We start from the raw sequence: 12,804 nt of genomic DNA, 5'->3' as shown, positions 1-12,804 counted from the left end.
AGAGGGGGGGAGAAGGCGTGTTTTTTAAGGTCTTCTCTGCGCGCTCGAGGGCTCAGAACCCGCTGCTGTCTCTGCAGTCGCTTCCTGTGCGGCTCGGCTGGCTTTCTCAGAAAAGCCCTGACCACAGCGAGTACCTCTGCATGTGTGTGTGTATGTGTGCACGTTTGTGTGTGTGTCTGCGTGTGTGTGTGCATGTCTGTGTGTGTGTGTGTGCACGTCTGTGCGTATGTGTGTGTCTGCGTGTGTGCGCATGTCTGTGTGTGTGTGTCTGCATGTGTGTGTGTGTGTGTGCATGCCTGTGTGTGTGTGTGCATGTGTGCATGTCTGTGTGTGAGTATGTGTGTCTGCGTGTGTGTGTGCTTGTCTGTGTGTGTGTGTGTGTGTGTGCATGAGTGTGTGTGCATGTGCCTGCATGCGTGCACGCACATGTGGATGTGTGTGTGTGCATGTCTCCGTGTGTATATGTGTTTGTGTGTGCATGTCTGCGTGTGCGAAAGGGTGTGTGTTTGAGTGTGTGTTTGTGTGAGCATGTCTGCGTGTGTGCCTGTGGGTGTGTGTGCATGTCTGCGTGTGGGTGTGTGTGTGTTTGTGTGTCTGCGTGTGTGCATGTCTGCGTGTGCGTGTGTGTGTTTGTGTGTGCATGTCTGCGTGTGGGTGTGGGTGTGTGTGTGTTTGTGTGTCTGCGTGTGTTTGCGTGTGCATGTCTGCGTGTGCGTGTGTGTGTTTGTGTGTGCATGTCTGCGTGTGGGTGTGGGTGTGTGTGTGTTTGTGTGTCTGCGTGTGTGCGTGTGCATTAGGGATGTATCCGAATCTGAATACTGTATTCGGGAAGCAGGAATAATGCGATGGAAACAGATATTTCTTCTACCCAAAGTTGCTCGTTACTATTCGGATTCGGAAAAAAAAAAAAAAAAGAAAGTCAGCTCCATGTCGAGATCTCATAGCCTCTATCTAACCTATCTAACGTTACACGGGCAGAGAGAGAGAGAGAGAGAGAGAGAGAGAGAGAGAGAGAGAGAGTGAGAGGGGTGGGGCGCACCAGTTACACACACCAACAAACTTTGAGCCACTGCGCTGCAAAACGTTTAATAAATAAGTTCTGTGCGTCAGCCATTATGTTTCTTCAAATGGATTCATATCATTGCGGATGGCCACTAGATGAAAATGTCAATTGTGTTTGCAACACAGGACTTTCATTTCACTAACTAGTCGTTTCATTGACTACACATTATTGGAAAGTGATCTCTATATTCTGTAGTCGCCCCCGCCGAGTCAACGCACAGCAGGCAGCGGGCTGAGAGCTGACCGTTCCCGGCTATCACTCAGGGAAACTCTCGCATCGAGGAGGAGGTGCGGGAGCTAGCGAGGCACAAGCCTGGTGTGGCAGCTGGATTTTCTTTCAAACCCCCGCAACCCAAACATCAAAATGAAGCTTAGAACCTGTAGTTTTTGGATGTATGTGTTAATTTCCTCCATTAAAAAAAAACCCCCAGTCGAAATATTGAAAAAACCGAAGTTTTCCCCTGTATTTCAGTCAATATTCATCCGTTTAAGATGTAACATGCTGTATGTATCAGTCATAGGTCTTGGCTATAATGAACACGAAATCCATTCATGGTAACAGTTGCCACCAAGGGAAAATATGAGGACATCTGATGGTTTGCAGTCTATCCACACTAAATAAAAACATAAATAAAAAAAAATAAAAACAGGCAAAAAAAAGTTAATGTAGGCTATTACTGTTATGTAATTACTGTTGTAAAGTAGTAATTCACGTTTCCCTAGCGAATTGCAGTAACGTTAAAACACATAACAGAAACGCCAACGCAGCATTATTGGAATTTAAGATTATTCCCTTCAACTGAAGGATATGTTTCTATATATCTTTACTGCAAAACAGAATATTTCGGTTTAAAAAACCGGGGGGGGGGGTTCAGACAGTTCATAAAACTTAGTTTAGTTAAAAATAAAAAAAGAGAGAGAGATGAAAAGTACAGTATGAGGATAGGGAAATATATTTCATAATGAATTATATGCCAATATTAAATCAATATTGGATGAATATTAGGTTAAAAAATACAACATTTGCCGGATTTAACGTGACTTCCAGTATAAACCACGCCCACTTCCTGTCTTCTATCCGAATACAGATACAGATAATTTTGTTGGTTGAACAGACACAGATACAGATAATGACATCTCTGCACACCCCTAGTGTGCATGTCTGCGGGTGTGTGTGAGTGTGAGTGTGTGCATGTCTGCATGTGCGTGTGTGTGAGTGTACTCGTGTGTGCATGTCTGCATGTGCGTGTGTGTGAGTGTTCGTGTGTGCATGTCTGCGTGTGTGTGTTTGTGTGTCTGCGTGTGTGCGTGTGCATGTGTGTGCATGTCTGCATGTGTGTGCATGTCTGCGTGTGCGTGCGTGTGTGTTTGTGTTGTTTGCATGTCTGCGTTCGCGTGTGCGTGTTTGTGTTGTTTGCATATCTGCGTTTGCGTGTGCGTGTGTGTGTTTGTGTTGTTTGCATGTCTGCGTTTGCGTGTGCGTGTATGTATGTGTTTGTGTGTCTGCGTGTGTGCGTGTGTGTGTGCATGTGTGTGTGCATGTGCGTATATGTGTGTGTTTGTGTGTCTGCGTGTGCATATGTGTGTGTGTGTTTGTGTGTGCATGTATGCGTGTGCGTGCGTGTCTGTGTTTGTGTTGTTTGCATGTCTGCGTTCGCGTGTGCGTGCATCTCTGCTGCTCCACGGCGGGTCTTCCACCGCGTCGCTCTCCTGCCCGACGTGCGCAAGGCTGCAAAATCCCGGCTCGCAGCCACGCCAGCGGGAACAGACCAGGACGCGTGAGGGAACAGACCAGGACGCGTGAGGGAACAGACCAGGACGCGTGAGGGGACAGACCAGGACGCGTGAGGGGACAGACCAGGACGCGTGAGGGAACAGACCAGGACGCGTGAGGGAACAGACCAGGACGCGTTAGGGAACAGACCAGGACGCGTGAGGGAACAGACCAGGACGCGTGAGGGAACAGACCAGGACGCGTGAGGGAACAGACCAGGACGCGTGAGGGAACAGACCAGGACGCGTGAGGGAACAGACCAGGACGCGTGAGGGAACAGACCAGGACGCGTGAGGGAACAGACCAGGACGCGTGAGGGAACAGACCAGGACGCGTGAGGGAACAGACCAGGACGCGTGAGGGAACAGACCAGGACGCGTGAGGGAACAGACCAGGACGCGTGAGGGAACAGACCAGGACGCGTGAGGGAACAGACCAGGACGCGTGAGGGAACAGACCAGGATGCATCAGGGAACAGACCAGGACGCGTGAGGGAATCTCCCATTCCAGCAGCTCCAGGCCGCTGTGCTGGAGCAACCCCGCCTGCGTCGGCTCCCATTCAGACATGAATCACAGCTCCTGGAGTACGAAGGCTGGCTAATGGCGTTTAATTAGACGCTTTTAATAACTCACGGGGGATGACGTACCCTCTCACGGCAGGCATTCGCGCTGCAAAGAATGAATATTCCGCACTCCTTGAAGGACTTTTAATCAGTCGGATCGCTCCCTAAATCATCAGACAAACTAAATGACTCGCGTTTCTCAAATGCGCAGTTGGAAAATGGCTCTTCGCGAAAGCGGCTACATTTGTCCTCGATTAAAAGACGGGCCTACAGCCGAAAATGTGCACACCTGATCAACTGAAACCGAGCCATTTGCGGTAAATGAACAAAGCAAAATGGCAGTAAGCCAAATACTGCTCAGTGTTAAAATATGTTTCAGCACAACGTGAACTTTGACACATTTTAAACGATGTTAAAATCAAGATATTGGCAGCAACAAAACAAAAAAACAACAACCAGGAAACATGGTGGCACTACAGAGCCAGGGCTGGGTACCCTGATGATGGCTGCATCTCAAACGGTAGGAAGCTGCCACACTGCATACGTCCTTAAACGTGAGCTCCCTCTGAAGGTGGTGAGCTCCCTCTGAAGGTGGTGAGCTCCCTCTGAAGCCTCCTAACTAGTGCCGCGTCTTTCGTGAACGATTCATTATTTTTCCATCTTCGGTGAACCAAAGGAACTGATGCACCACCGTGTAAGGATCTGTTCCTCTGGTTCAGCTCTCGGTAATTTGCAAACTTGCCATTCGCGGAAGCTGTAGCTATACTCCTATTCAACAAGTTTCACCATCGGGCTGTGTTTTAGCGATTAGCCAATGACAGCATCGATCCGCTTGAGCTGGGCGCGCTCTCAGAGCCCCTCCCCCCCGTCGACGTGACCGAAAGCAACAGTTCCTGAACGGAAAGCACAGGCGACGCGAAGGAAGGAATCTGGAAAGAAACCGGGATCGCGACGAGTTCCGAAAGTCGCTGCGGCTCCACCGCTCCGGCTCCCCTTCCCCCTCCCCCTAATGTCTCTGTACTGCAATGACGAACACTCGCTAAATTAAAAATAACTGGCTCACAGCTCAGCTCTTTGATTGCGTGATAATGTAGCCTAAGTAAAACATGAACGAAAAAGTACGTTTTTCCAATATGCATTTCCACACTGATTCTGTACCAATAAAGCTTTACACTCATTTGCAATCCTCCCGCAGTGCTAATTATTGTCCTCTTTTAATAAAACAGCCTATAGCCCCCGTTGCCAACGCAACTGCCGTTCAGCTGTTTTCGGCCGCCGTTATTTTAACGGAAGCGAGAAGCCTGAGGCCCGCGACCCTGGCCAGGATAAGCAGGTATAGATAATGGATGGATGGATAGAAGAAGCCGGAGGTAATTGCAAAGACCCATGGGATACCCTAATCCGCGAAGGATACACCGGCCCCTGCCTTCAAAATCGTCTGAAAGAAGGCACCTTAGTAGGCATAATTTTTCGCTAACTTTCCAATGAGACGCGCCGTCATGCTTCCTGCCTTGGAATGCTGCCAACTTTTACATTGCACAAAAGGGTTCCCGAATCATCTGTACCAGGAACTATCGGGAACCTTGACAGTTCCCGGAATGCGTTCCTGTTTCTGTTTCCACGGAACTTTGAGAACTGTAACATACTCCTGCCTTATTTGTGATACTGAATCAGTAACTCTGGGCTCCAGTACTCCTGCCTTATTTGTGATACTGAATCAGTAACTCCGGGCTCCAGTACTCCTGCCTTATTTGTGATACTGAATCAGTAACTCTGGGCTCCAGTACTCCTGCCTTATGTGATACTGAATCAGTAACTCCGGGCTCCAGTACTCCTGCCTTATTTGTGATACTGAATCAGTAACTCTGGGCTCCAGTACTCCTGCCTTATTTGTGATACTGAATCAGTAACTCTGGGCTCCAGTACTCCTGCCTTATTTGTGATACTGAATCAGTAACTCTGGGCTCCAGTACTCCTGCCTTATTTGTGATACTGAATCAGTAACTCCGGGCTCCAGTACTCCTGCCTTATTTGTGATACTGAATCAGTAACTCCGGGCTCCAGTACTCCTGCCTTATGTGATACTGAATCAGTAACTCTGGGCTCCAGTACTCCTGCCTTATTTGTGATACTGAATCAGTAACTCCGGGCTCCAGTACTCCTGCCTTATTTGTGATACTGAATCAGTAACTCTGGGCTCCAGTACTCCTGCCTTATTTGTGATACTGAATCAGTAACTCCGGGCTCCAGTACTCCTGCCTTATTTGTGATACTGAATCAGTAACTCCGGGCTCCAGTACTCCTGCCTTATTTGTGATACTGAATCAGTAACTCTGGGCTCCAGTACTCCTGCCTTATGTGATACTGAATCAGTAACTCCGGGCTCCAGTACTCCTGCCTTATTTGTGATACTGAATCAATAACTCTGGGCTCCAGTACTCCTGCCTTATTTGTGATACTGAATCAGTAACTCCGGGCTCCAGTACTCCTGCCTTATTTGTGATACCGAATCAGTAACTCTGGGCTCCAGTACTCCTGCCTTATTTGTGATACTGAATCAGTAACTCCGGGCTCCAGTACTCCTGCCTTATTTGTGATACTGAATCAGTAACTCTGGGCTCCAGTACTCCTGCCTTATTTGTGATACTGAATCAGTAACTCTGGGCTCCAGTACTCCTGCCTTATTTGTGATACTGAATCAGTAACTCTGGGCTCCAGTACTCCTGCCTTATTTGTGATACCGAATCAGTAACTCTGGGCTCCAGTACTCCTGCCTTATTTGTGATACTGAATCTGTTACTCCGCGCTCCAAGTTGGGTCTTGATCAGATTTTTTGTTGGATGCTCTGTGACCCGGGCCCTCCAGAAGGATGAAGACACACAGAGGGACACAGATACGTTACCTGGCGAACGCCCGGTCTTTGATCCCCTTCTCCTTTCCATACTGCACAGACTGCACCTCCGTCCTTCCACTGCAAGAGGGAACGCACTCATCTCAGACATTTCAAATATCAATCACCCCAGCACAGAATCTCCCCCCACACAAAAGCAACAATACAAATAAAATTCACCCCAGCACACAATCGCTCTCCACAAGCAACAATTCAAATACCAATCACCCCTGGTCACAATCTCATCTCTCTACCCCCGCACAACCCCCTCTCTACACCAACAATTCAGCAAACTTTCTCTTCAGGTGACAAAATCCTCGTTCCACAATTGCTCAGATGTGATTTGACACAATGTCCTAAACCACATTAATAATGGCAATGGGATAATAATAAGGAGGTTTGTTTCTGAACATTTAGAGTCCTTTGAGTGGTAAAATATCTATAGTTAGTGGAATGTAGCAGTGGGGGGGGATTCAGTCTGCTCACAAAATAAGAATCTAAAATTTCAGCATATAAAATTACTTAGTGTTACCCAAGTAATTAAATCTGCTTATACAGCCAATGCATGTTAGGCAGTGACACATTTAAGAAGTATATCGTTTTAAATTATTAAGCACTTCCCTTCAACAAACCTAAAATACCATCCCTTTTAAAAGGACACTGAGAAAAAAGAGGCCTCTGTTTTTGGAGCCTGATAAATAATGCAAATCTTTTTATTTCTGAAGAATACAAGAGCATAGGACCAGCAACAAGCATTTTATAAAAGCCCACTAGATTTTAACACTTTGCAGAACAGTATTCACAGGGTATTTCTGTATTCTCCCAGGTGGTAGGAACACATCATTAATGGGTCATTTCTAGCCCTGCAAAGCCAGTTAATTCCCACGGGCACAGTACTGCCCAGTGGCAATGCCACTGCAGACCACCAAGCGCACAGACCATGTTCACTGAGCCTGTAAACAACAAATATCCACATGAGCAAGAGTACTGTACTGGTATAGTACCCACCCACTTTATTTCAACCACCTGGAACTCCCGATCACAGTGAACCCATCCCATCCTGGCCACACCCTGGCCATGCGTGTCCTCAAGAATATACGTGGCAGCTCAGCTGCAGTAACTTTTCCAGCCAGAGGGGTCACTGTTGAGCAACGGGGAGTGGGAGGCCCGGCAGACAGAAAAACTCCCTCCCTGTTTTGTCCACAACGCTGCGCCTCTAAAATCAGGCAGGCGGTGCTCATTTAAAAAAACCCGATAGTCACGTGAACGACACTGACCAGTAGCGGAACTTGGAACCCAGGGTGAAGTAATGCGCGAAGAAGTTCTTCTGCGGGGGGAGGGGGCGGTCCAGGCGGAAGAAGGTGTGGTGCTCCACACACGCCTTCCACAGGTTCTTACAGGCCCGGTAGTTCACCATGTTGAACCCCAGCAGCGTCTCCCGGGTCTCAAGCTGTGAAAGGGTGAAGAGAAAGAGGGGGTGGAGGAAGAGACAGAAAGGGAGGGAGAGAGGGAGGTGGAGAGAAGGGCAGAAAAGGCGTCAAGTGATGTGAGGCTCATGGGGTACACACACTGGTGGGGGGACATGCTGGTGGATGCTGAGTGTGTGTGGGACTATCACCAGTTCACCAGTGGCAGTGCGGGATTAGCACATGCAACTAGCACCTGGTGTCATGTGAGAGTGCTAATCTACCCCTGTATCGTTACTGGCGTGAATGGGCCTCAGGGTGTTTACTGACACCATCACCTCAGGGGCAATGGAAGGTAAAAACAAATACCTTGACCAAAAAACAAAAAGACCCAATAAACTGCAATCCCCAGCTAACGACTGAGTACAATAATAAATATGCAATTTGTTCATTTTTTCATTTAAAAAAAATTGTTGAACTCTATAGCTCCACCCTGTGGTTGAATCGAGCCACTTTTATGGGACTGCCCACAGGATTATAGCTATCAATAGATTTTTACCAGTTTATGTCAAACCTTTAGCGATTTATTAGCTTTTGTAAAAGTCAGGCCCATATGAAAATTCATTGGCTTCCTGCAGTCACAATGGTAAGCATAGCGACCTCCTTTATATCACTTTTAATGACAGTCATGAGTAGATGGCACATTCCAAGTTTTGTGCAAATCAGTTAAAGCTTCTAGGAAGAGATAAACTTTTAAGATTTTTCAAAAAAATTAAAAATGGCAGAAAATCTAACCACATGCCCTTCTGTGGGATCGGGGTGAATTTGTTCTATGAGAGGAGAGCAATATAGGAAAAAAACATTTTGATTCTAGCTCAAAAGTTTCAGAAGTTATGGCCTGTCAAAATGTGTATTTTCAACTGTTTGCTGTAGCGCCACCATGTGGCCCAAAACTGCCAAAATCATTCCTTTTAGAGTAACTCTCCATCAACCCACCAAGTTTCATAAAAAGAAAAAAGGCATTTCTGCCAGAACTGGAAGAAAGAAAGAAAAGAAAACGTAACACCAAGAAATACAACAGGGTTCCAGCAGCTTTGTTGCTTGGTACCCTAATAATAACAACAATATTAATAGTTCATCATCATCGACTGTTCGCTCCTAAAGAAAAAAGAAAAACCAAAATTTCCACACACGATAGAACAAAAAAGGGAAGTGGGATCTTTTTAGCATTAAATCTGCTTAACTTTGGCTCTGATTCTAGATAAACTATAATAAATAAGAAAACATCTTCCCTATTTTTAAACATTTTGTAAGAAGCCAAACTTCCCCGCGCGTCGGACGGGGAAATGACAGCTGTGACCACGCTGGGAGATGGAACTGATTCAGCAGGCCAAACGCACCAAACTGCTGTCTCCTACTAAAAGCAGGACTCAGCGGTGTCATGATTCATAATTTAGACCAACTGCTTTAAAAGTCTCCCATGCATTTTTAAAGCCGGTGTTTCTGCGTGTTTGGCAGGGGCAATTGCGGACTGTGTTTTTTACTGCAAGTTTGGGGCCCGCAGTGTTTTCAGATTCCTTTTCAGACTCACTGCGCACAGGCCAAACACTCACTGTGTCCACTATCTATTCTCCATAATAACTACAGTAGTAAAGACTTATCCTAGACCCTGGACAAAAGAGGCAACACTAATGACAAACATTATAATCTAAACAGATATCAAACACAGTTTTGCTCACTAAGCTTGTTAATGCAGAAGATGGATTCTTAGGGAACCAATACAAAGAAAAGAGAATGATTCATGTAAATGAATATTCATGGATGGCTTTACAGATGCTCATCTTTTTGGACGCGCTGAAAGACTTGGGTGAAATGCATGCTTTCAGTATTTAACCCTTTCACTATCAAGTAGTCTTGTAAAATTATTACAGCAATGCTAAACGAGCCATGAGGTCAATTTAGACGCCACGGTCCTTCGGAGGTTCAGATTTCAGACCGTGGTAGTAACCGGGCAAACTGTCAGCGTGTGCAAATAAGACGGAGCAGCCGTAAAAAAAAAGGACAGCAAGACCGGGGAACCTCCGGAAACCTGATACCTACCAATTCTCTTCGGAGCTGAACAAAAAACTGTTTACATTTAAAAGATATTTTTACAATCTTCAACCTGCAAAAGAGAGAGAGAAAAAAAAAAGACAACCGTTAGCAATCACAGAACCGTTTTCATTTCCAGAGTGAATTAAAGCAGCATTACTAACAATGTCGCTGCCTCCTGACCTAGTTCCCCCCCTCTCATGAGTCAGAGGTGCTCTAAATATACTTTTAAACTCTGACAAATGGACACAGCGCTGATGACTAATGCCAGTTTCAGAGGAGCACGGGTTATTAATCAGAACCTTTTAGTCATAACAGGTTCATGGAAGAAGAATCTTCATAACGTGGGGAGGGCTACTGACGCTTTGGTCACTGGCTTCACAGGCTTCAGACTATAAATGCGGTTCGACGGAAGGGACACTGAAGAAGACTGGGACGAATGGGGACGGACAGTTTCCTGTTGTGCCATTCCTCTGGTGTTCCTAAACAGGAGCTTTGCCTTCCCACTCAAAAACGAGTGGCTCTACAGCCAACACGAGGATTTTAAGAATTGGGTGGGTGGCTGTGCTACGTTTTAGAGGAGCCAGGAGCGAAGCCTCGGTTTCGGCCTGGGACTGAGCGAACCGAACTCGGCTCACAGAACTTTCCGGGCACAAAACTGTGAGGATGCGGCTGAACGCAGAGCCGCGGTTCTGTGCACACGTGCATCGCGTTCAGGTTTGGGGTTTTAAGGCTAAAAGGCACGGCGGACGCCCGTAAGGCTTAAAAAGGCATTTGGTGAAACGGTGGAGTTTCACAACCCCGTTTCCCCAGCAGCGCTGTGATGCTGACAGCAGATGATTTTGGGTCAGGAGGTACGCTGACGCCTTAACATGGAAGCTCTCGCGCCTTAGTCATGTCTAGCGCACGCAAACACGCGCACACACACACACACACACACACACACACACACTCTCGCGCTCCCACAGTCTAGGTCAGCGTTTCCCAACCGGCATGCCATCAGGTGAGGTCAGGTGTGCCGTGTGAAAAATCCTTAAAAAACTTTTAATGTTCAAATGAATTAAAAAAACTTAAATGAACAAATCCCATTCACAAAAGCCAAAATAAATGTCATTAAAATGCATATCGCTTAATTAAAACCACAAAAGAACAGTTAGGCCTACTGTTGGCACGTTCATAGCCTACTGTTGGCACTTTTTATTTTTTTATGCTTTTGAGAGTGGCGTGCCAGGAAAAAGGTTGGGAAACGCTGGTCTGGGTTAACCCAAGCCTCAAATCTCAGTCAATGCCTCACACGCGTCTTCGTAAGCCCGCCGCTTCGCCGACGCGTGGACTGGATTTCTCCGGCTCGATCGGGGCTTTAATTAAAAGGGAGGAATGGAAACTGGGGCGCACTCACCATGGAAAGCAGTTGATTCGAACCCTGTTCTTATAAACGACGATCCCTGCCGACGTCACCCCGATTAAAATCTCCGTGTTACTTTGATCCTGGAACACAAAACAAAAAGAAAGAAAAGCAGACAGGGGATCAATCGGTGGGGAACGAGTGGGATTAAGCGTTTACCCGCCCCCCCCCCCCGACACGGAGCGAGGCTTTCCCAAACCGCTCATCGGCAGCAGGAGAGTGGCCACAGAGGCTTTCGAAGGCTATTCCTCGGATCGATGATCGACATCTCGTTCGTCCGTAACTTTAAAGCTTTCAATTTCGCTCAATATTTACATACGCTGTAAAAGAAAAACGTCCACGCTTTCGCAAACCGTTAAATCGATTGAACTGCACGAGCTACGTTTCTGAAGCGAATCACACAGAGCCGCCTCTGAACTGCGAGAGGACTTTCAGTTTGGCGCCTCGGTTTGGGGTTTTTAAATACGTGGCGGACGGCGCTCGCTCTTCCGTGACATTTCACTTCGCACGTTCCCAATTCTGCCACTTCCTCTGGAAGGCGGCGCACATTAAACGCAATAACGAAGCAATAATGAAGTAAAATGAAGTTCGGGAGCGGACGCGCCACGACGACAGCCCTTCCCAAAAGCCGCGCGGTGTGTCCAGCCAGACGAGGTCCCTGAACACGCTGCTGGAAAAACACGAAGGAGCGCTTGGAAGTGTGCAGTTTAGCGGTGTTGAGCTGTGGCGTTACCGCAGTCTCAGACTACCGCAATGTTAAGCTGAACACTTCAGATGGGAGGCTGAGCAGCCTAAACTAATGACGTAAAGCGAACGCCTCTGTTCCTGCACTACTCTCAGCTCCCCAGTCCCCTAGGGGCAAAGCTGAGCACCCCGACATCCCAAATCAATCCACAACATCCCCATTTTAATGCAGCGCTTTGGTGAGTGGCAGAAGCACCGTCCGATAATCACAGGGGAAAAAAAAATATTAATCTTAATACAGGATTTGATTTGAGACCTTTTGACATAAGAGCACTTTGCCATAAATGTTTCTTAACATGGGCTTTGCTTTGCATGATCTTCCCTCTCTACCTAACAAATCTGTGAAGGCATCAGCCAGCTTAAAAGCTTTAAAAAGGTTCCCGGGGTCAGTCCTTGTCAGCATGTATGCATTAATATGGCAAGCACGTCCTGGGATTTTTCTTAAATGTAACCTCCCCCCCCTCCCTGTTACACTATAAAAAATGTGTTTATGTCAGAGACCTTATCAAAAAAAGAAAAAAAAGGCTGTGCTTCATTTCTCCACTCGGGAAAACACGCGTCATTTTACGCGCAGATCGATATCGCGTTTACTCAGAAAAATGAACAGCCCCGGGCTACGTTAAAGATGGACGGTTTCGGTTCCGCATTTTGCCGTTCAGTCTGCATGTGTGGTATTGGCACGACTGAAATACTTATCCGTGACCTCAGCCAAAACTAACTGTGCTCAGACAGCGGCGACCTAACGTGGATGGTGAAACGGCTTACTTACTGAACACTGGGGTGGGGCTGGCTGAACACTCACCCTTGCATAGTGCAACTCGACTCCGTAGAGCTCCAACGTGCGTGCGGCGTTAAGGTAGCTGAACTCG

At 47.0% G+C, this 12,804-nt stretch overlaps 1 protein-coding gene across 2 annotated transcripts in view; it reads right to left on the bottom strand.

Annotated features, from left to right (window-relative positions):
* The window catches only part of ptpn4a (protein tyrosine phosphatase non-receptor type 4a), an 80,043-nt gene that overhangs the window by 18,661 nt on the left and 48,578 nt on the right, over positions 1-12,804 (bottom strand). For both annotated transcript variants that reach the window (XM_035409106.1, XM_035409105.1), the window contains exons 9-13: positions 12,738-12,804; positions 11,186-11,274; positions 9,796-9,859; positions 7,567-7,739; positions 6,302-6,370 (exon numbers count right to left, since the gene is read on the bottom strand). The exon at positions 12,738-12,804 is cut by the window's right edge and continues 21 nt beyond it. In XM_035409106.1, the coding sequence (XP_035264997.1) occupies positions 6,302-6,370; positions 7,567-7,739; positions 9,796-9,859; positions 11,186-11,274; positions 12,738-12,804 (462 nt within the window). The remainder of the gene's footprint in view (positions 1-6,301; positions 6,371-7,566; positions 7,740-9,795; positions 9,860-11,185; positions 11,275-12,737) is intronic.

The sequence above is a fragment of the Anguilla anguilla genome, chromosome 3 (assembly GCF_013347855.1).
Source record: "Anguilla anguilla isolate fAngAng1 chromosome 3, fAngAng1.pri, whole genome shotgun sequence".
In the NCBI taxonomy this organism is placed as follows: Eukaryota; Metazoa; Chordata; class Actinopteri; order Anguilliformes; family Anguillidae; genus Anguilla; species Anguilla anguilla.
Note: the sequence above shows the minus strand (reverse complement) of the source record. Positions and strands in the feature narration are given on the sequence as shown.